Source organism: Puntigrus tetrazona, chromosome 20 (assembly GCF_018831695.1).
Source record: "Puntigrus tetrazona isolate hp1 chromosome 20, ASM1883169v1, whole genome shotgun sequence".
In the NCBI taxonomy this organism is placed as follows: Eukaryota; Metazoa; Chordata; class Actinopteri; order Cypriniformes; family Cyprinidae; genus Puntigrus; species Puntigrus tetrazona.
Genome location: NC_056718.1, coordinates 24,316,806 through 24,342,615, shown reverse-complemented (window position 1 = coordinate 24,342,615; position 25,810 = coordinate 24,316,806). Strand labels below are relative to the sequence as shown.

Genomic DNA, 25,810 nt, shown 5'->3' with positions numbered 1-25,810 from the left:
AAATATTAAGCAGCAAAAACGTTTTCAATAAGAATCATTTTTTTTCACGAGCAGCGAAAAAAAACCCCAAAGGATCCTCAAATAAAATTAACATATGACTTAAAAAGACTTAACTCTTTCACGTTTTTCTGTCATTTTTAAAACTTGTCAGCTAGTCTCATTTACTTTCATTGCAAAATGCACAAAAATAATAAATTCTGTGATGCACAAACACAAAAGTCATTATTTTCGGCTCTCAAATCTTATTTTTACAATTGCATGTAACTTTTTTGTTGTTATTTTTGGAATTCAACAGGAATTTACTTTCATTTTACAGAAAAGAGAATAAAATAAAGCTTGATCCACGCGAAGCAGGAAATGCATTACAAATGAAGCCCTTTAGGCAGTATTCTGAAATACTCTTAATTTGTATTTGCGATCATTTTATGACTATTCAAAGTATCCTCAGCTTCAAAAACTTAACTTTACATTTAACGTAAAAAAAGATGGTTTCTCAACTAAACAAACAGCAAACTCATACTGACCCACTTCCAAGAAACCTTTATATTGTTTTATTTATTTGTCATTTTTGGACAGAACGTGTCAACTTCCACTTCCTTTTGTATCTTGCAAAAAAAAAAAAAAAAAAAAAAAGAATTGCAAGGTAAATATATGATTTTTTTTTCATTTTGCCAGCAGTGAAACACCAGGTGAAGCAATAAATACTGCTTGTTTTTAATTGCAAGAAACATTTCTGAGCATCAGTCCATTGCTGACAAATATACCGAGCTAATCACAATGCATTTGGGGATTGCAGATACATGCGGCGCTGCCAAAATGGCCAAAACAAAGCATTCAGCTGCCTGCTGTGGATCGCTGCATTGCCAACGACGCTTTCAAGGTGGAAAGCTGAACAGAATTTGGACGAGAGCCGCGGCATTAGCATCAAGTAGCTGGCCCCGGCACCGCTCGCTCGCTCCGTTTCAAGATGCATGCGAATGTTTGATACGAATGACAGACCGTCGGTTAAAGCGAAAGCAATTCGCGATGCATCTGACCGAGGTAAAAACAAAGAAAATGTCCAATTTGCATGAGAAAACTCATGTTTTTTAACAAGACGGCAGCACCTGAAGACAATCGCTCACTCTTATCGGCGTCTGTCTGCGTGCACCTGTGTGTTCAACACTGCGCCTAAATGAAGACGAATGCAGGCGCAAACATGCTTTTGTGCTGAATTTTTCATCACGTGATGTAGTTTATTAGCCAGTAACTGTAAGCTGCTTATAGTACGAATGTAACTATGGAGCAGTTATTGCTTAAAACATTTTTTTTCTTGTTTTAATCATAAACTCACATTATTTTGATACATTTATTTCAATTTTAACAACACTGATATATATATATATATATATATATATATATATATATATATATATACATATATATATATATATATATATATATATATATATATATATATATATATATATATATATATATATATATATATATATATATATATATATATTTAGCATATATGTATGTATATATATATATATATATATATATATATATATATAATTTTTTTAATTATTATTATTTTTAATTATTTTTTATTTTTTTATTTTAGCATCACTTTTCAAGACATAAAAAATTATAATAATGGTTAATAATAAATAAATAATAAAAACATAATAGTCACTGCCAAATAAAAAAAAGACATGACAATATGAAAAAATATCATGTTTTCATATATTTTCAATACAAATATTTAACTTAAATATCAAGTGATGTTTTCTTTAAAAACAAAACATCAAAACTAAGCAGATTTTTTGCTTGAGTCTTGATTTACCACTGAATTTCATTTTATTTCACTTGTTCGATTATTTCGTTTTTAAAACAACTCTTACTATTAAATAGCCATAATTTCGTTTTTTTTAATTTGTCTAACGTATATAATATCGGAATGTTATACTGCGATATAAATATTAATATTAAATATAAATATATAAATATTTTTTATTGCAGAACAAAGGTACAAATTCTCAATTATAACAAGAAAACATTTTGATTTAATATCGTTCTTGTTTTAATAATAAGCTAACTTGATTCCGATACATTTTTTGCAAACAAAACTTATCTCATACAGCAATACATCGAGCTACTTTGCTTCTCAAGTAAATGTATCTCGATTTGATTTGTTTGGTTATTTTTCTCAGCTCGAGTTTACCGCATCTCAGTGGATTTTCGTGCACCAACCCGTAAATAAACGCTTGACCCGCCGCAGGTTTCTCATGAATGTCTGAAGCGTTTAACGCGCTCTGCGAGAGATAAAGCCCGATTAGATGTAATGCTTGGGTTTGCAGAGGAACGATGACGGCGAGAGGAAACCGGAGACACTTTGATCCGCAGACACGTTCCCGAAGCGCTCCGAGGGCGACTTTCTTCAAAAGTCGGTGGGCTCGGCGTGCCAAGGTGACCCGTTACAGCTCGCTCGCGAAACAAAGCGGCTCTCCCCGGTGCTGGAACGACTGGCTCTGGTCTCGGGGCAGAAGTCTGGACACGTCAGATTAAACAGGTCACTTACCCGCAGTCCTTTCACAAACATCCTCCAGAGAAACACCGAGGGACAGCAGGAGAAAGAGCCAGAGCCGCAGGAGCCGACGATGTTTATTCAGCGGATAAACAAATCAGTTCACTGTCGGTTTAGCTTTTATTATTTTGAGCCCGTTATCAATCCTGTTGAAGTTTTTCGTAACGTGTGTTTCTGTTGATTTCAATTTATATTTAAATGGTAATTGTTTTCAATTACACACACACACACACACACACACGCGCACTCACGTTTGTTTCTGTGAATATATTGGTTGTATATAAGGCATGATGGTTTTTATACTGTACAGACTGTATGTGTTATTGTCCTATGCCAACCCTATACACTTAAAGCTACCCCTTACAGGAAACCTTTAGATTTACAAAAAATACAATAAAAAAACTCACTGATTTATGAGCGTTTGGAAAAGTGGGGACGTGAGGTAATGTCCTCGTGAGTCACTTTCTCCTTGTAATACCTATGTCATAACAATGTCATTATACAAATTTTTGCCCTCATGTGTTACCGCAACGAGCACACACACACACACACACACACACACACACACACACACACACACACACACAAACATGCAGTCATACACACACACACACACAAACACAAACACACAACACACAGTCAGACACACACACACACACACACACACACACACACACACACACACACACACACACACACACACACACACACACATACACACACACACACACACACACACACACACACACACAGTCAGACACACACACACACACACACACACACACACACACACACACACAGTCAGACACACACACACACACACACACACACACAAACATGCAGTCATACACACACACACACACACACACAAACACACACACACACACACACACACACACACAGTCAGACACACACACACACACACACACACACACACACACACACACACACACACACACACACACACACACACACACACATACACACACACACACACACACACACACATACACACACACACACGCACACACACACACACCACACACACACACACACACACACACACACACAAACACACACACACAGTCAGACACATACACACACACACACACACACACACACACACACACACACACACACACACACACACACACACACACACACACACACACACACACACGCAGTCAGACACAAACACACACACACACACACACACAAACATGCAGTCAAACACACACACACACACACACACACACACACACACGCAGTCAGACACAAACACACACACACACACGTTTAATCACCAGAAGGCAGTTATCAGAAATAATTGTATTTTATTTTTTAGAAATTAAATTAAATTAAATATGAAGAGTTCATTTACAAAATCAGATAAATCCATTTTTTATTTTTTTAAAAAATCAAGTTTTTTTATTATTGTGCATTCCAGTTCATTTCAATTAAACTGCAGCAGTGATTAGCTAAAAAAAAAATGAACACAATTAAAACCCAATAAAAAAACACATTTTAACATGGAGTTATCTGTTTTTCTCTTCATATATAGTCAACATTTGAAGTGGATCAAAAATAGTTAATCAGAGTTGTCTTAAGACATAAATATATATATATATAATACTCTTTAGGACATTATATTTTAGTGAATTACTTTATAACTTTATAACTTTACATGCCACAGTTTAAAGCCTGGATGTCTTGTACAGATCACATTCAGGGCTTCTCAAAGATCCTAAATGATTGGATGTTTCACCAGGATCTCTTCTTCTCTCAAAAGCTGTCACTGAGGCGGTACCTTTTCAAAAGGTACAGTTTTGCACCTATTAGCTTCAAATGTGCACACTTTAAGTACTATCAGGTGCCAAAATGGACCCTTTAGGTACAAACATGCACCTTGTGCTTTCACTTTGAGAGTGTCGGTCTACAAAAATGGCTGAAATGAATTTTGTGACTATGCAAATGAGATAATATTTAGCAATTATCGCTAAATCGGTCTAATTTTCGAATTGTGCGTCATAGATCAGCATCTCAGGAAACCCTTATGGGGTTTCGAATCAAAATATGACTTTCAGCCTCACATGAGGGCACCAGGACTAAAAGCATGTTTATGAAGCGTTTTGTAATGGTTATCACAAATACATGAAGCAACTGCCATAAATGTTTCTTGAGCAGCAAGCGAGCGCATTAGAATTATTTCTGAAGGATCATGTGACGCCGAAGACTGGAGCAATGATTTATTAAGCGTTTTGGAAATCATAAATGAATAGGGAACTTTTTAAGCATTTTATGCATGGTTTAGTTTATAGATACATAGTACATGAGAAATGTACTAAAATGAAAAAACCTGTTTAGGACCATTTTACACACTTTAATATATAGAAAGGTATATTGAATGTATTGAAAAAACAACTGAAAACTAAAAATGTATCGGTTTTAAAAATCAAATGCTTTTACGTGCACGTAACATAACTTATGAATAAAATATAACAATAAAAAAATATATTTTTAACGCTCTAAACAATGTCGAGACATCCAAAAAAACGTTTTTTATTCCTAAACCGTTTTTCTCGGCTCTTAAGAGGTTAAAAAGAGCGACGGGAACGTCCGATGGTTTCTGTTCCAGCCCAATCTCGACGAAAATAGCGTCGATGAGCGTCTCTTTTCGCATCACGAGGAACAAACGACGATTCATTTTCGCCTGAGCTTTCCTCTCGCGCCTGGCTTTTATTAGAGATGAACCGAGCAGATCGACCCCGGGTCCGAGAGTGGCGCGGCTTCGTTTTAATGGTTAGCTAAAAAAAAAACAAGTTACGGCGGGTTTGCTAATCACGAGCGTCAAGGCGGCAGAACGTTCCCGACCGCAAAGCGACCGACGAGCAGCTCATTAAAACTCTCCCGAACAATTAGCGCGCAACAACAACGTCTGCTTCACGCCGGCAAACGCACGTGTGATCGGAGCGCGCTTCAAATTTTAATTAGCTAAAGCATGAAATATTTAAGGGAAAAAAAAACTCCCAAGCCGTTCCCGGGCTTATGTAAGAGCACTCGCAGCTCTTCTTCACGCTTCTGCTTTCTGGCGGCTGGAATGGCTTTTGACGAGAATCCTCAGATAATCTATTCCCTCAACAGATCCTCGGCAGTAATAATTAGGACACAAAGAAGAGAGGAAATTTTCACATGTCCTCATCGCCGCTTAAACATCCGTCTTGTGCCGGAGCTCCGCGCTTTGCCTGCTTAGCATTAAGAGCGCTAGAGGAGCGGGCCCCGGTTCTCCGGTACAGTAAAAATCCGCTGACGCACAAATGAAAAAATTAAACACCGGCCCGAATTAACTTATACGTAGCGCGTTGAGCCTATAGAGGCACAAAAGAAGAATAGAGATTGCGGTCGGCTCACAGGTTACTTCGAAAAGGACTGAAGTGAGAGTTATGTTCATTTGGAAACACGTCGCAATTAGTTTTAAATCGACGCAAAATGTATTTTAATTGGGGAGATCTGCAAGCTTAAATGCATTTAGATTGAACCGAACCAGCGAAGTCACGTTGGGAATGCATTCGAAATGATATTAATACGTTTATGCGGTACGTCGAACAAAAACGTAACCGTTTGTAATGTAACTTGAAATGTAACGGTTGTCACAAACGCATGAAGCAGAACAGCCGCCTTAAATGTTTCTTGAGCAGCAAGTGAGCGCATTAGAATTATTTCTGAAGGATCGAGAGACTGGAGAAATTATGCAAAAAATTCTACTTTTTGATCACAGAGATAAATTGCATTTTACAGTATTAAATTGCGATAATATCTAGAAATAGGTTTCTTTTTTAATGTATTTTTAATCAGTTAAATACTGCCACGGTGAGCAATATCAACTTTTGAATGGTTTATATTTTGAGTAATTTTATTATTATTATTAATAAATTCAAAGCGGTAAAACTGACATTAAAAACACTGTCATTTTAAAAGGGGCCGAATGTAAAGCGGTGGTAAACAGCCGCTTTCACCATAACAAGAGTCATTATAGTTCACCGAAACTAAAACCTGCTGCTAATAATATTAATAATTATAAACAAAAAATAGCAAAATCAGTTAGTCGACAAGGCAACGCTCGCATTTTCGCATAATTTAGCGTAAGTGCTAAAACTAAATAAAATAACAATACAAATATAGGTAAATAAAAACAAAAAAAATAAACATATACAAAAAAATACAATAAAATAGTAAAAAAAAAACTATAGTATACTCCTGCAAGTATAATAGTAACTTAAAAGGCAATAGTAACTTATACTAATAGTTTAGCATGGTCAAAAATATAATAAAATTAATAAATAAGTAAAAAAAAATATATATATATATATATATACATATATATATATATATATATATATATATATATATATATATATATATATATATATAAATAAAAACAAAAAAATAAACATATGCAAAAAAATACAATAAAATAGTAAAAAAAACTGCAAGTATAATAGTAATTTAAAAGACAATAGTAACGTATACTAAGTTTAGCATGGTCAAAAAATCTAATAAAAAATAAAATAAAAAAATTAGTAACTTAAAAGCCAATAGTAACTTATACTAAGAGTTTAGTATCAATGATCGTAAAACAAGGACATAAGAAAGAAAAAGAAAGAGAGAAATCAGATGGAGACAAGCCTTTATGGGGCCCTAAGCAGAATTTTACTGGGGGCCCCTCGGTGCATATAAATCTAACACGCATGTGATCAGATTTGTTTGTTGTAGTGTTTTTTACACCATACTATTGTTTGCATGGTGTGTTTTTACTCGTCTGTGATTTTTACTGCAACGATTTGCAAACCGACGACTCTTGATCTACATCTGGCTAAATGAGGCGTAATGATACAGGACCGTGAAAGTAGCTCACCTGACCAGTGTCCGGTCGTGGCTCCGGATCGATCCGTGCAGGTGTCGCTCACGGCCCGGAAGACCGTCTCCCAGCCTTTGGGAGCGTAGCGCCAGTTGTGGGACTCCAGGATCAGGACTCTCTGCGTGCCGTAAGCGATCATGAAGCAGTAAACCACGTGATGGAGCTGACAGCCGTATCCACAGCCTTTATTGATGTTGCACACCAGCTTACGAGCTTTACTGCAGTCCTGCGGGTTCTGAGCCACAAAACACAGCAATCCGTATCAATGAATTCAAATCGAACGACATACAATTATAATTAGGAGTGCATTGAGATGAAATACATCTGAAGCGCTGTAGCAGGTGTGCAAAAAATGCAAAATAAATCAAGATAAATTATGCATGATGATACAGATGAAGAAGAAAATTGAGAATTAAAATTAAATAAAATTAATAAAAATTATCGCCACATCTTAGGTTGAATAATTTAGCATGAGTGCATAAAATACAATAAAAATTTAAAAATACGTGTAAGTGAAATTAAGCCTTAAAGATTAAATGAATTGCTTTTAATATAGCGTGCAAAAATATAATGAATGAAATAAAATAAAACCAGACGAAGAAGAGAAATAACATGGATTTGTACATTACTCTGAAATAAATGCTAAACTTCAGCAGACGCAACGCTTGTTTCCAGTGCGAGCTTTCAGGTTTTACGCAACGGTCTCCGATGAGTTCTCAGTCTCCAGCGAGAGCTGTCTGACTTCATTATTAAATCACATTCGCTGCATGTAAGCAGGGTCTCGGAGACGCAAGAGAGAAGCACAGAGACAGTGAGGGACACAGACGGCCCTCGGGAGATTCATACGCTGAGACCGATGCCGAAGAGATGCTTGATGACTATTTTATTCAGTGTTTTGTCCATAGGGAAAGAATGAAGGAGAATATGATGCTACGGGCATGGAAAAGCATGGTCAAAAAATCTAATAAAATTAATAAGTAAAAATTCTTTAAAAATAAATAAATAAATAAATACAAATAAAAAATAAAAAATAAAATAATAATAATAATAATAATAATAATAATAATATAATACAATAATAATAATAATAATAATAATAATAATAATAATAATAATAATACATATATTTGTTATTATTAACTTTTTTTTGATAAATGTTTTTAAGCAAAAAATGAGCATATTATAATCACTTCATAAGGATAATGTGATCATGCTAAAACAGTCAGCTTTACGATATATTCACATATATGTTAAGATGTAATAATGTGAAAATATATATATTTTTATTAAAATAAATACAGACTCGGTGACAGAAGAACCCTTTGAAAAACATAAAAAAAATGTACAGACCTCAAACTTTTGAATGATTAAACAAAAAAAAAGAAATAAATACCAGGTGGCTTGAAGGCTTTTTATATTTTAATTCTAATATTAAAGTGCTAATAACAGCTGCAGTTATTTGGTCAGTAATTATGGTCATCGTGTTACATATTCGCCGGAGATGATTCTGTGGGTCCAGCGGGGCAAGATTTTTGCTCTGTCTATATTTCCCTTTAGTAACGCTTTTTCATTTTTATTGTGCCATTAGAGGAAATGAGTTACGATAATCAAATTGTCTGGCGGCTCTTTCACGTTAGTGTATTTGTCTGGGGATTTTTTTTTTTTTTTTTTTTTTTTGAGTGAAGGCTATATAGATTTTACTCTTAATCCAAATTCAATAGCGTTGGCACAGAGTTTGCTATGGCAGCAGATGAAGCACTCTCATCTCAAAAAGCCTCAAAGTGCTGCCTGAGCATAAAACTGGAGCAAACGCTTACAGAAATACACTGTGACGGTACTATGGTACAGTGATGGTATGGAAAACAGCCTTCAGAGAATGTTTGATGTATACCATCGTACTGAATGATAATCAGATTTATTAAATAATAATAAATAAATAAATAAATAATAAAAATAAATAAATAAATAATAAAAATAAATAAATTCAGCAAAATATTTTATTAAATGTTTAGAAAAATATTATTATTATTATTATTATTTTAATTAACAAAAAATAAATGTAACAAAAATAAATAAAAACAAACAAATGTGTTGCTACAGTTATATATACATAGAGACAATTTTTTTAAAATAATATTAAATAAGTTAAAATATGTTTAATAACATTACTGTTATTATTTTAATAAAAAAATAAATGTAACAAAAATAAATAAAAACAAACAAAAGTGTTGCTACAGTTATATATACATAGAGACAAAATCTTTAAAATAATATTAAATAAGTTAAAATATGTTTAATAACATTAATGTTATTATTTTAATTAACAAAAATAAATAAAAAAATACAAATAAATGTGTTGCTACAGTTATATATACATAGAGACAAAATATTTTAAATAATATTCAATAAATTAAATTAAATATGTTTTAATAACATTACTATGATTATTTTAATTAACAAAAAATAAAATGTGTCGTTACAGTTATATATACATAGTCACACACTGCTAAATAATTATTAATTAATGTGATTGAGTTATTAAAATATATTAATAATTAACAATAAAATTATTTTAAATAAAGAGAATAAATAATGTAAAATAAATAAAATGAATAATTCATAAAATAAAATAAACAGTGATAGGAAAGACTTTTTTTCCATTTCAAATAAATAGAAACAACAAACAATCTACAGCAATGTAGTTTAGCTCATGGCTTAACATTCAAACCAACTGAAAACCAGTCAGACTGGAAGAGAGCAGATAAACCAGCTTAAACTGGTTAGTTACACGGCAGGTTGGATTGATTTGACCATCTTCTACTTGAAACAAATGATCGAGATCCGAAAGATCCCGCAACGTAACTTTGAAAATATACACGAGAATGCATAATGATTAAATAAAATCAGCAAAGAACTGGCTTTAGTTGATCTTGCGCTTTGATTTTCACTGGCAGCGGTTTGTGAAGAAAATCAAACTCACAGACGGCATCCATATTTCCTTTTACCAGGCTTTTAGTGCGATTAAACTGGCATGAAGTCATAGATGTGGGGATAAAGAGAACGGAGGGAAAAGAGAAGCTGTCCCAGTACAGAGCGAATCATATCAGGAAATAGATTTAATTAGTGTTGTTCGCTTTATTGCGTTTGCACATAATTCAGCTCTGAAGCTTAACTCGATTAGCTTGTGTTTTTAGACATGAACGATTTCTTAAAGCGTGCCTTGGTGAGGAGACATAATGGGCATGTATTTAAAATTAAATTACGATAAAGAACAAATAAATACATAACTGTTGAAGTCATCCTTTTAGATTTTTATCTCATAATTATGACTTAAGCGTGTCATAATTTTCTTATGTGGCAGAAACGGACTTCCATATGTGTAAACCATACTGAAAAATATTATTATTATTTTAAATAACAAAAATAAACGCAATAATAATAATAATAATAATAATGATGATGATAGTAATAATAATAATAATAATAATAATGATGATAATAATAATAATAATAATAATAATAATAATAATAATAATAATAAATATTTAGAGCTGTCAAATAATTAATTGTATTCAAAATAAAAGTTTTCATTACATTACTGTGCATATACTGTACATATTTATTGCAAACACATGCATGCATATATTTAAGAAAACAATTTTATGTTCCTATATTAAGGAAATAAATATATAAATGCATTTCGTCTTTCATTTTATATACATGCATGATTGCACTTGTTATTATTGTCTATTGCTTTCAGGGGCCCGTTGAATGAAATAGACTAGATTTTTGTATTAAGACAAAAAAAAAGACTTCTCAATAACTTTAATGTTTGATTTGATGATGTAATTCATTTCTGGAGTGTGTGAGAGATGAAAACGCATCATTAATCAATGTTTCATCACATATTTTAAGGATGAGCAGAACAATTATTAACAAATGAGCAGCAAATATTGCAATGATTCCTGCAGGATCATGTGACAGTGTTTCAGGGTTGTGTACCTGCAGGAAGGAGATCCGGTTCTGCACCAGCGTGGAAAGATCTCTGGCCTCCTTCTCTCTCCAGTCTCCCGCGCCGTCCGCCTGACTGAGATCCTGCAGGTCTGTCATGATGGTTCTGGCAGAAACACACACATATCCCCCTCTGTCGGATCACAGCCAATCTTATTATCCATCACATGATTACATCTTACTGGAAAAATGGCAGTGCATTCATTGGTTCTCCCGAATCAATCCATGTCTTTAGAATGCCTTTGTCTTTTTCGAACACATAAAATAATTTTATATAATAATAATAATAATAATAATAATAATAATAATAATAATAATAATAATAATTATATATATATATATATATATATATATATAAATATATATATAAATAATTAAATATATTATATATTATCAATTAATTAAATAAATAAATAATAATAATAATAATAATAAAAAAAAATATATATAATTAAATATTATATATATATATATATATATATATATATATATATATATATATATATATATATATATATATATATATATATATATATATATATATATATATATATATTATTAATTAATTAATTAAATAAATAAATAATAATAATAATAATAATAATATATATATAATTAAATATGTTATATATTATTAAATAAATAAATAAATATATATATATATATATATATATATTATAATATTATATTTTTCGGCTGAATGTTTTTTTGAAGTACCTCTGAGTAATAAATTAATAGTTAAGTAACATACTGTGCATGCATACAGTTCTTTTCAGCTTTTCATTCAGCTTTTATGATTTAATTAATTAATTATTAGCGTAACGTAACGATGAATGCATTTCGTGTTGTTAAAATGAATTATATATTTCTCTCTCTTTGTATTTTTATTTTTGATTTTTTTTAATCAATGTCAATGACAATATTTTCCAGTTTAAATCAACGTGATAAAAAAAAGCAATTAAAAAGTAGCCAAAATGAAATCACCTAAAATGTTATATTACATATATTACATACATACAGATTACAATGTGTGTGCGATCTGCACTTTATAAAGAATAAAATAATTTTCCTCTCCCTGATTTTTCTAAGAAAGGAATCTAAAAGCATTCAGTTATGGACTATAATTGATTCATATTAAACCCAGCGATTATTTGTGGTACGATACTTGGCCCATTTTTGACCATATTTTGACCCCATTCAACTCTTGCTTTGAACAGAACCGTGAAATCGAAATAATCCCATCCTGTGAAAACAAACGCTGCTTTTAATCATAAAAGAGCAGAGTCCCTCAGAAGAAATAAAGTACGACGTTGCTTGAAGATCGTTTCATTTCTGGAGTGAACCTCGAATAAGCCCCAAAACGCGGCCGAGTTTTCGGATCCTGGCAACGATTTCTGTTAAAGCGTCATCTGCTAACTCAAACGGATGAGTTTATGAGGAGTTTAATTATTACTTCATCAATGGGAGACTCCTCAGGGAGCCGTCGGCTGGAAAACAGCACCGAGTTAAACGTGTATCGAACGCTTCTCTTTGTCAAAAACCAAAAAACAGGTGTGAAAGTGCTGATGGAGCGTCGGAGACACACCGGGATAATGAGATATTGACAGCGTCTCCGTCCGTAATTAGTCTAGGGGGTGATAACTCAAAATTAAGTGCTGCTATATTTCTATTACAGCGCTATTAGCGTCTGGAGCTGTTTCAGGAAGATGAAACTAGAGACGCGAGTCAATTCCTCATCGTCCGACTCGACGAAAACAATCCTGGAAAAAATCACAGCTCACCCCGAAATCACGTCTCGCTTCGGGAACATCGAGACTTTTTGCATTTGACAACTGATCGTGTGCATTTCCACGAAAATATGAAGCGGCTTAACCGTTTTAACACTGGTGATGATCAGAAATGTGTCCCTGGCAGCAAATCAGCAAAACTTATGTGTGACGTGATGCAAAAATGCTGATTTTTCACACAGGAATGAATTGCATTTACAGTATATATATATATATATATATATATATATATATATACACAAATATATATATAAATAACAGCTCATTTAAATAACAATATGTTGCAGTGTTACTGTTTTTCAGTATTTTTAAAATCAAATAAATAGTCTTGTTTATCAAAAGACTCACACACACACACACATATATATTTTTTATATTTTTATATAGTATAATTTTGTCATACACTTATTGAAAATATTACTTTTAAACATTTTTGTAATGTATTTGTAATGCATATAATATTCTAGTATAGTAAAAGAAAATAACATAATAATGTATTTAAAGGCAATGAATGTGGTTCATTAATTCGGTATTTTTTTTTTTCTTATTTTACATTAAAATTTTTTTACATTTTTCTTATTACATTAAAAATATTTAAGAGGCTAGTTTGCTGTTGTCACAATGCAATAAATCTTTACACTTTTAAATAACAAAACTTTGCAGTGTTTTTCTGTATTTTTTAAATCAAATAAATAGTCTTGTTTATCAAAAGACTCACACACACACACATATATATCTTTTATATTTTTTAAATAGTATAATTTTTTCATACTTATTGAAAATATTACTTTTAAAGATTTTTTAATGTATTTGTAATGCATATAATATTCTAGTATATTAAAAGAAAATAATATAATAATGTATTTAAAGGCAATGACTGTGGTTCATTAATTCAGTAGGCATTTTTTTCCTATTTTACATTAAAAATGATTTTACATTTTTTTCTTATTACATTAAAACTCATTTAGAGGCTAGTACGCTGCTGTCACAATGCAATAAATCTTTAAAAAAATAGCCTTCGTGTTCTTTACACAAAATGTGGCCTGCGTCAAAAAAACCACGAGCTAAACGCAAAGGTTTCTAAAATGCATGACGGCAAGGAGGCGTCCAGCGGCGTGCATCTGACCTCTGCTGATGACCGAGGTCCTGCAGCAGCGTCTCGGCGTGTCTCTGTCTGTCTGGCGGCTCCACGTGACTCAGCTTCTGGATCTCGCTGCGAATGAAATACCACAGCTCTTTCACGCCGTTCTCCACCTTCCTCCGCAGCTCCTCCTGCTCCCGACCAGGACCCACTGACCAAGAGAAGAGAAGACAGATTCAAAAGTGCTTTAAGGATCCTCAAAGAGGATGTGAAAGGTGTGCTGTCGATCTGTCGAACTGTCCTCATTTTTGATTCTGCTTTCGTTGGTCCCCTCGCGCTACACTTCTCTGCCTGCTTCTTTCGCCCCTTATGTAATAAGTTCAGTTTAGGCGCTTTTGAAGAAAGCCCTGGGTGTGATCTCCCCGGGACGGGCGACCCCCGAACGCCCCGCTGTATGCTGAGTCCTAACCGAGAGCACTCCAGGACTCCAAAAAGTCCGAAATGTCGTCTTATTAGGCATAAAATTTATGAGTATTTTTTATTTATTTTTTATTTATTTTTTCACCAATTTATGGACCTTCTACACCCAAGCAGCAAAATTATGCAAAAATGCCTGCACAATTTTGAAATGAAACACGTGGTTATATGTTCCTTTGCACATTTAGACATTTGTTAAACTACAAACAGTTTTATTATAGTTAACCATAACTAAAACCGCAAGAATTTTTTTAGCTGAAATGAAATAAATGCAAACAGAAGCAAAATAATAATAAAAAATGAGTAAAAGCTATTAAAAAAAAAAAAAAAAAAAAAAATATATATATATATATATATATATATATATATATATATATATATACAGTATATACAGTATATATATATATATATATATATATATATATATATATATATATATATATATAAAAAATCTGAAATACTAAAAATACTACATAAAAACAATAATAGGATGTTTATGTTACTAAAACAATGCTGATATCGCATGTCATACTCAAACATGATGATAAATGATCATTTTAATATATATATATATATATATATATATATATATATATTTATTCATATGCATCCATAAGCACATGCAAATATACATGCGTACATATTGCTGGTGTAATGAGGAAAGGTTTAAAGGTACGCTCTGACTATGACTGTGAGGTTCAGCAGCGTTCTCCTCTAATCCTGCTCTCATTACAGCAGAGGTGACCCGAGTGAGACACACAGCATCTATCTGTCTTCTACAGGGGGGCCGGAGAGACAGGCTCCTTAAGGATGATCCTTACACATCCGTGACCTGTGCTATTCTGGCCCGGGGGGGTGACGGTGCAGTTATTTCTGGCAGATCCCGCAGCGAGGAGATACACCCCCGACCCTGACCCACTGTTATGCACGCAACGACTCGAGCGCACGCCGTTCCGGCTCGACCTACTCAACGTCACACGTCAATCCGCGGGACTAAAGCAGAGCACGTGTTAAAAATGCACGATCGTTTCCAGTTCCGTACGCGTCTGTAAGGAAGGCGTGCGTTGATTTTGCTTGGAAGATGACCCCCGGGTGGACCCGAGAGGGTCTGGAGGTTTACATTTGGAAAAAAGCGATCCGGCCTAATTTGAGAAAACAGACCGCTACTCGTGATGTACAGCTTGTTACAGCCGTCATAAAATATTCCCTTGCCGGTGGACGAAAGGAAACTCAATTCTTGTTAGAAATGTGGGCAGAAAAAAACACAACTCAATCGATTTAAAGGCTTAAACTGTTCTGACTGTACAGTAGGAACTAGGAAGCATACTCATTGTCAGAAAGCTTCAATAATTGTGTTTATTCATTAACTGCATCGGATTCATGTATAGAAATGACAGTCTTTATATATATTTAAAATGCTGTATTGTGAATGAAGAATATATGTATGTGACTGTATATTGGAATGACTTCAGAAGTCTCAATTCAGCTTTGATCAAAGCAATAAATGACATTTTTATAATATACTCAAATAGAAAACAGTTGTTTGTAATGATATTTCATATTATTTTTGTCTACTATTTTTTTAACAAACTATTTAGTTTTTTGCTGACATTAACTTTTGGGCTACGGCGTAAATGAGACAGACGTAAAAGTTGCTTAGACTTAATTTTGTAGACTCTACTGAGAGTGTTAGTGTGTTTATGTGCTGAACTGGCGGATTAATCACATCCGAAATAGACGTTTTTATTGACAAGACATATCTGTGCATGCTGTGTATATTTATTACGTAGATACTCACACATACATTATATATATATGTAGAAAATATTAACATATTTATATTCATGAATTGAAATATATTTAACAAATAAATATATACATGCACGTGTGTGTATTTATGATAAATATAACACAAACTTTGATTTTGGAAGCAATTAATCGCGATTAATCGTCCGACAGCGCTACATAAAATAATCTAGAATAAAAATCACGTTCAAGATTCGTTTGAAAGGTGCGCTGCCTAAAAAAAAGAAATATCTCGGAACGAGTGTTTATCTGACGGAAGACGGTGTTTGCGTATGGAAAGGCTTCGGAAATAGAGATTCAGCCCTGATGATCTCCTCTCTTACCGTCTCCAGATAATCTCTGAAAGCTGTGGATCTTCTGTTTGGCTCGGCTTAGCTGTTCCTCGAGAGACCGCAGTCTTCCCGACGATACCGGCCCGTCCGACTGTCCTTCCGGAATCCTGCAAAACACACACGGTTTGTTAGCGGACCCCTTCGCTCGCAAACCCGGGGGGCGCCCGCGAAGAAGAAAGCAATCAGTCCGCCGACGCCGCGTAAACAAACGCCAAACTGCGAGCTCCAAACGTTGATTCGCTGGAGCCTGATTACCAATTGGCCGTGAATAAAATAATCATAAATGTCTGCTGTGATGTTCAATAGCGTTTAGCGCGCTGCATAAATTTGCTGCTTACATTCGTCTAAAGCATAATTGCTAATTACAGTTTGACTGTTCGTTTCTATTGAGCTGATTTAGATGAAATCACCCCTTAACTAATGAGCCTTTGGGAAACTCTGCACGACACCAACAACCGCTCGTTTAGCATCGCATATTATCATATTGGCCTTATTTTATTGCTCGATGTTTACTGCGCATTTCCGCGCGACGGTAAAGGGTCAATATCCGTCCAAGTGCTGAAACCACTGAGTAGATCGTTCATATTACGTATTAATATGGTAATCATGCATTAATATTAATACCGCTGCTGCATGCATATGCATGAGGGTCTATATGCAAAGGAACAAAGATTAGCGTGGAGAAATCAATAGAGCATGTTAGCACAATTTGCAAGAGCGGAGGAAGGAATACTAATTGATTCAAAAGATGCAAAAAAGGCTTTAATTTTAAAGCAAATAACAACCACGAGTGCTGATGAGAAAGCCAAGAGTTGGATGCATTCAATTGATCAAATTTATTATGGTGCACAAGATTTCCATTTGCTTATGTTTTTATTAATCGAAAAACTGCAAAATAAGAAACGTATTACTATTACGACATGCATATTACCTGTTTTCAACATCGATAATAATCAGAAAAGCTTCTTGGGCAGTACACCTGCATGTTACTGTGCAATGATTCTGAAGGATCGCAGGAATAAATAACAGTTTAACATTGTTTTTACTGTATTTTTTTGGTGAGTGAAAGTGTAATCGACTCCTTTTATCTGAAAAAGGAGTCGCGTGGCTTGAAATACAATCTGTGAAGCTATAATGATTAATTAGATTAAGGATTCTCCAGGCTGCAGTAATATCATCCCAAAACAACCTTCCAGTTAGAGTCGGATTACAAAAGTTTCAGGTCTTTAATGCAATAAACATCCAATTAAGATTTAATAGGTAACATTCTAATATTTTATCGTATCGTTCGGATGCCGCAGACTTCATTGGAGAGCCGTTTTGCTTTGAGCAAAGCGCATAACTGTAAAGTAAAAGAAAAATGAACACCCTGGAAGATTAAATTGGCCTTTCAAGTCAGTGAAATGAATGAATAGACCCACATTCTGAATAATGCCTCTCTAAATGCAGTTTGTAAAAGAAGTAGGTCGGCCTGCTGTAAGCAGCTTTGCGTCACGATAAAGAGCTATAGAATCCAGTTCATAAACACCTTCGGATACTAATGAGGTCATGTTAGTCATTTACATTATGACTGTAAACTAAGTTTAGAGACATTTAAAGGGATAGTTCACCAAAAAAAGAAAATTATTTACTCACCCACAAACCTGTATGAATTTCTTCTGTTCAATGCAAAAGAAGATATTTTGAACAATGTGGGTAATCGGACAGTGGCTGGTCAAATTGAATTCCATAGTATTTTTTTCCCATACTATGGAAATCAATGGGTGCCGTCAACTTGGTTATCCACATTCTTTCATTTATGAAGAATGTATGAAGTTCTTCTTTCTGTTGAACACAAAATAACATATTTTTAAGATTGTGGGTGACTGCACAGTTGATGATCCCCATTGACTTCCATATTATTTTGCATCCACACAATGGATGCAAATGGCTTTAAAGTATCTTCTTTTGTGTTCTACAGAAGACACGATCTCTGTCAAAAAGACACAAGACACAAACCAGTCTGGAGCTTAAGGTTGAGAAAATGATGACGCAATATACATTTTTGGGTGCACTATCCCTTTAAATATTTAGGAAACCAGCAGAGAGGAAATTATTTGGACTGCACAGCGAGAGCGGAAAAAGAGAGAGAAATCAGGAAGCATGTGGCCCTCAGGTGTTTGCAGTAAAGCTCTTTTCCCCTCAGACCCTGAACGTTCGTCTAGAGATTACACAAGGACCCTATCAGCTCCCGTCTGGTATCGACTGCTAGATACTCGAAACACACTTCAAAGAGAGCAGATGGTTCAGCGTTCAAGGCTGCAAATATATATCTGCAATATATGCAAATGGGAACTATATATATATATATATATATATATATATATATATATATATATATATATATATATATATATATATATATATATATGCAAATGAAAAGTGCCTAAGGACTATTGAATTTAAGTATAAATGAAACATGTTATTAGAGTGCAGGAAAGCTCTGTTCAATTCCATCTAACGAGTAACGAGAAACAAGCATCAGAGGGGCAGAACCTCAGAACTGCTGATGGAGAGCAAATCAGAGTCTGATACAGGAGGAACAGCGCCAAATGACATTACAGTGAGTGAATTACTGTCAGTCACTGCCGCATACAGCGCTCCGAGAGGAAATTACAAGGGTCGCGAGATTAGTCAGAAGAAGATGATGATAGAGGCCGAAGCCTAGAAGATCACACAGATACGGAGATGAAAACGAGGTAAGATCTGAATACTGCAAAATGATTAACGAATGCGAAACCTCTAATCCTATGGTAAGTGTGCTGTTACTTTTTAAGCAATCGGACTGAAGGTTTTCACCTGCTGGATGATGAAATAGGTGGAAAAATCCCACAGACTTACACTGAACGAAGAACCCGAGCCATATCTACATATATATATATATATATTATATATATATATATATATATCTTTTCCAATAGATGCACAGTTGATGATCCCTATTGACTTCCATATTATTTTGCATCCACACAATGGATGCAAATGGCTTTAAAGTATCTTCTTTGTGTTCTACAGAAGACACGATCTCTGTCAAAAAGACACAAGACACAAACCAGTCTGGAGCTTAAGGTTGAGAAAATGATGACGCAATATACATTTTTGGGTGCACTATCCCTTTAAATATTTAGGAAACCAGCAGAGAGGAAATTATTTGGACTGCACAGCGAGAGCGGAAAAAGAGAGAGAAATCAGGAAGCATGTGGCCCTCAGGTGTTTGCAGTAAAGCTCTTTTCCCCTCAGACCCTGAACGTTCGTCTAGAGATTACACAAGGACCCTATCAGCTCCGTCTGGTATCGACTGCTAGATACTGAAACACACTTCAAAGAGAGCAGATGGTTCAGCGTTCAAGGCTGCAAATATATATCTGCAATATATGCAAATGGGAACTATATATATATATATATATATATATATATATATATATATATATATATATATATATATATATATATATATATGCAAATGAAAAGTGCCTAAGGACTATTGAATTTAAGTATAAATGAAACATGTTATTAGAGTGCAGGAAAGCTCTGTTCAATTCCATCTAACGAGTACGAGAAACAAGCATCAGAGGGGCAGAACCTCAGAACTGCTGATGGAGAGCAAATCAGAGTCTGATACAGGAGGGAACGGCGGCCAAATGACATTACAGTGAGTGAATTACTGTCAGTCACTGCCGCATACAGCGCTCCGAGAGGAAATTACAAGGGTCGCGAGATTAGTCAGAAGAAGATGATGATAGAGGCCGAAGCCTAGAAGATCACACAGATACGGAGATGAAAACGAGGTAAGATCTGAATACTGCAAAATGATTAACGAATGCGAACGAACCTCTAATCCTATGGTAAGTGTGCTGTTACTTTTTTTAAGCAATCGGACTGAAGGTTTTCACCTGCTGGATGATGAAATAGGTGGAAAAATCCCACAGACTTACACTGAACGAAGAACCCGAGCCATATCTACAAACCAGAATACCACAGAGACCCGAGCAGGAACTCTTTTCAATAGGACCAGTAAGAAAACACTCTGAAAGCCATAGTAACTGCACATCAACATGTTAAAATCATCCAGGACACCCTAGCAACTGTGTACCATTGACTAACAACAATCCAGAAAACCCTAGCGTTTGCATAGCAACATTACGATAATCCAGAAGACCCTAGCAACTATCCAACAATGCTACAACACTCCAGAACACACAAACAACAGCACAGCAGCATGTAACAACTATCCAGAAACTAACAACTAGGTCGTAGGACACATTGCAACAAGCCGGGAACACACAAGCAACTGCATAGACACATTGTGATCATCCAGAACTCCCTAGTGACTATAAAGAATGCTGTAACCATCCAGAAAACCCTAGTAACTGCATAGCACCGTTACAACAATCCAGAACACACAAGCAACTATGTAGCAATGTTACAACCAACCAGAATACTCCAGAAACAGTGTACCAATGAGTAACAACCATATAGAACACCCTAGTAACTGCTTAGCAACATTACAGCAATGTGGTACAACCATAACAACTGCAAAGCAACACGTGTTAACCAGGACACCTTAGTAACTGCATAACAACAAGTTATAAACATCCAGAACATCCTAGCAACTATATAGCAATGCTACAACTACCCAGAACACCATAGCAACTCAATAGTAACGGGTCACAATCATCCAGAACACCGTAGCAATTAAATAGCAATACTAAAACCACCCAGAGCATCCTAGCAACGGCATAGTAATATGTTACAACCATCCATAACATCTTAGCAACTGCTAGTGTCCAGCAAGTGTATATAAATGTTACAACCATCCAGAACATGGTAGCAAGTAGAGAACTGTAGCTATACCACATCCATTCAGAGTAACTTAGTAGCTGCATAGCAACCTTACAACCATCCAGAACACCCTAGCAAATGCATAACAACATTACAACAATTTAAAATACACAAGGAACTGCACAGCAATCACACATGACACCAAATAATCTGCATAGCAACAAGTTGCAACCATCCAGAACACCCTAGCAATTTTATAGCAATATTACAACCATCCAGACGATCTAAAGAACATTAGCAAGGTTACAACCATCCAGAGCACCCTAGCAAATGCATAGCAGCATGTTAGAACAATCAAGAACGCCATAGCAACCACATAGCAATTGGTTATAACCTTCCAGGCCCTCCTAGCAACTGCATAACGACATGCTACAACCACCCAGAACACCCTAGCAATGCAGTGTAACCCAAACATACAAGAAACTGCATAGAAAAATTACAGAAATCCAGAACACATAAGCAATAGAATACAACCATTTAGAATAGAGTACCAATGAGTAACAACCATCCAGAGCACATGAGTAACTGCATAGCAACATTACAATCACCCAGCACACCCTAGCAACTGTACAGCAAACTGTAGAACAAAATGCTAAAACCATTCAGAACACCCTAGCAACTGAATAGTATTATTACAACCATTCAGAACACCTATAACAAACATATACATATAACAAGCCACCTATAACATCCTAGCAACCGCACAATAATGTGTTAAAAGCACCAGAACACCCTAGCAACCGTGTGACAATGCCCTGGCAATAATCTCAAATGTCGTGTCAACACACCACTAAATACGCTGCAATGTGGGTGAACTTTTCCGCTGATTGTCAAAGTCTGGCTGCGCATACTAAGTGCATCAGACGATATTCCTAATCATAAGAGACCTTTTAGTGAACAGAAGCGATTTCATTTTCCGTGTTTGTTGTGTATGTGTTTGGCAAATGCCACTATGTAGAATGTCTGTGGCTGAATATTTTCCAGAGCTTGTGGCAATTTTAATTGCACATATAATGCTATTGACAGAAAGCACACATATCTTCAGCCAGCCCGAGGGTGATCGCCGAGTCTCTATGAAACAAATCAACATTATGATGTGCGGAGAAAGCTTCATAATAATGCACCACACACACACACACACACACACACACACACACAAACACACACACACACACACACAGGCCGTTGTCAAACACCATTCCATTTCACATCCGCAAAGGTTGCAAACATTTTATTGCTTTGAGCATCAATTCCCATGCTAATGTATCCAGTACATTTTTACCATTATTTTATGATAGTTGTATGTCCATGAATAAATGACATAAAAAAGTGCCTTCAGGCATTTAAATGGTGCTTTGTTGAAGAGAGATATATGTAGATATATACATACATATATATATATATATATATATATATATATATATATATATATATATATATATATATATATATATACACACTGCTATTTTTAGGAGAAAGGAGAGGTTCTCAACACCATATGTTGCTATGAGTATTTTTCTCAAGCTCTCATGTTCAGTAGTTTTACTTAAATGGAAATAAGTAGGTTCTTTCCGTTAAAGATAAATAACTGAACAAAAATATATGAGCCTGAGAAAAATGCTCAATTGTAAAGAAGATTTCAGGTGGCACTAAGAACTCTTCACGCATAGTCAAAAGCATACATGTTGTATGACTGTATGGGCACTAGTCCTAGTGAATCTTGCCTCAGTAAACCCCACTAATAAATACAGCTGTTTCATAATCAATATTCCTCCAGTTCCATAGGCCAAGCATGCCGCAGGACCTATCAGAGATCTGGAATTGATATCGTGGACCTCCAAGTTTAGAGCCGATCAATGGGAGACTGAGACAGACTGAGGCTGAAAGACACACAAGAGCCACGATGGACGATCTGTTTGGAATTAAAGCACAGAAGACACTGATCAGATCAAGATTTATATCTGAAATAAGCAGACCTTCTTCAACTCGACAAAGACAAATGACCCAAGTGTGTCTATCCGCTGCATATGGGCCGATTGACTTTTTGGATCCATAGAGGAGCTGTTTTTGAGGAACTGCATGCTTGCGTGCTACATTTTCAAGCATACTTCCCTAACAAAACAGCACCGCGTTGTAATCAACACTTGGTTTCCCAATTAGTGAACTGTGGAAGCTGTAATCTGTAATTATTTCCTCAATTAATTTTGCAGCCCAACATCACTGATGATCTTGTTAAGAACAGCGCTTTCTCCAGGTCCAGTTTTTCTTGAACATATAGCACAATCCTCTGACTTCACAGTGTCAAAAGTTACCCAATGAAAGCGTGACGGCACCAAATTTCCCTCAGTCTCCTCTCCTCGGTATAAGCGCTTTAGAAATCGTGACTTTCTCCACCAGAACTTTTGAAAAGCTCCCTCTTGTCTCTCCGTCCCGCTGCCATCGAGCTCTGAGTCACACGTCACAAATCTACACCGCAAGAACTTCGTGTGCCTCAATAAAAATAGTTTTTGAGCGGAAAAGAAATTTGAGTTTACAGTGAGAGTTTAACGTTTTAAGGTTAGAAAATGAAAATTTAAAATAAATATCAAAACATGCACATTTAAAAATAAATGTTACCCACCAGGTCTTTTGGCATAAAAAATAAATGCACAATAATATTACACGATAATATATAAATATATATGTTTTTACAATGCTTTTAAAATATTATTATTTAAAAAAATAAAAAATAAAACATTGCACTTTAAGAACTATGTGCCAATTTTAATTAAGTTAATAAATTAGGTAATAAAAATAAATATTGATTAATTAAAACATTTCACATTTTATTATTCATGTTACACTTACATTTACGCATTTTACAGATGCTTTTATCAAAAGTGATGTGAAAAAATTCTCAATATTAATATTACAACGCTTAAAATAAAACATTTATCTTTTTTCTAATATAATTAATAAATATCAAAACTTTTAAATAAGTTTCATTTTAGTCTTACGTTAGGTAATTAAAAATAAATGTTAATTAAAACATTCACATTTTAATATTAGTATTAATATAGTATTTGCCGAATTCTAAATTATACATTGTGAGATTATGAACAAGGGATTATGAACAAGGGGTTTTGTGTCTACAGAATTCATAGGTTTCCATTTCTCTAGTTCTGTTGGGAGCAGGGTTCTGAACTCACATCAGACAGAATCGGGTCAAACGCTGCACACGTTAGAAAGACTCACAGCCTTAACACCACAAACCAAACCGTTCCTCAAATATGATATTCACACACAAATTAATCTATAATACACAATGCATCTTCATGCCGAACCAAGCCTGTCAATTAAAAATTTAAATACTTGCATACATCAATATTTACTGAGCAAAAAAGCCCCCAGAAGAAGGTAATTCAACAACACAATCACAGCAGACGAAAGCAGCGAATGTGATGCTGGGTCAACTTTTGTTTTTGTTCAATTCTGTCAAGCTGCTTTTAAACGCAAAAACATGTCCTGTGTGAACGTCTCTTTTCTAACAATGGATTACCTGCAACAAAAGCACCAAACCTGCACGAACCAGAATAAATCAAATGTCTCATCCTCATCCCCTCTGGTCTTTCTAGCATAGATGGCAAAGTTATAAGAATATTTCAGTCTAAAATGAAAAGCCTGGTATTATTTTCTCATCCTCGTGTTGTTCTATATCTGTGTGTTTTTAGCTCTGCGACGCAAAAAGAAAATTTTGATGGTGGTAAAAACTAATAAATTGTCAATTTTTCAATTAAAATTATATTACCTCATTTGATTGTTCTGATAAAAAATATTGAAATTAAATAAAACTTTATTTTACAAATTATATTAATGTATCATCTTTAATTATATCAAATATAACCTATGGAGAGAAAAGAAAAGCAGCCAAATAAGAACAAAAAAGTACTCACACTTGTCATAGTTTAC

The 25,810-nt window shown here is 34.6% G+C and overlaps 1 protein-coding gene across 1 annotated transcript in view; it reads right to left on the bottom strand.

Annotated features, from left to right (window-relative positions):
- The window catches only part of fut8b (fucosyltransferase 8b (alpha (1,6) fucosyltransferase)), a 227,019-nt gene that overhangs the window by 6,260 nt on the left and 194,949 nt on the right, over window positions 1-25,810 (bottom strand). Inside the window, 4 exon segments of the mRNA XM_043218630.1 lie at window positions 7,485-7,722; window positions 11,490-11,604; window positions 14,412-14,577; window positions 16,973-17,088. Coding sequence (XP_043074565.1) covers window positions 7,485-7,722; window positions 11,490-11,604; window positions 14,412-14,577; window positions 16,973-17,088 — 635 coding nt within the window.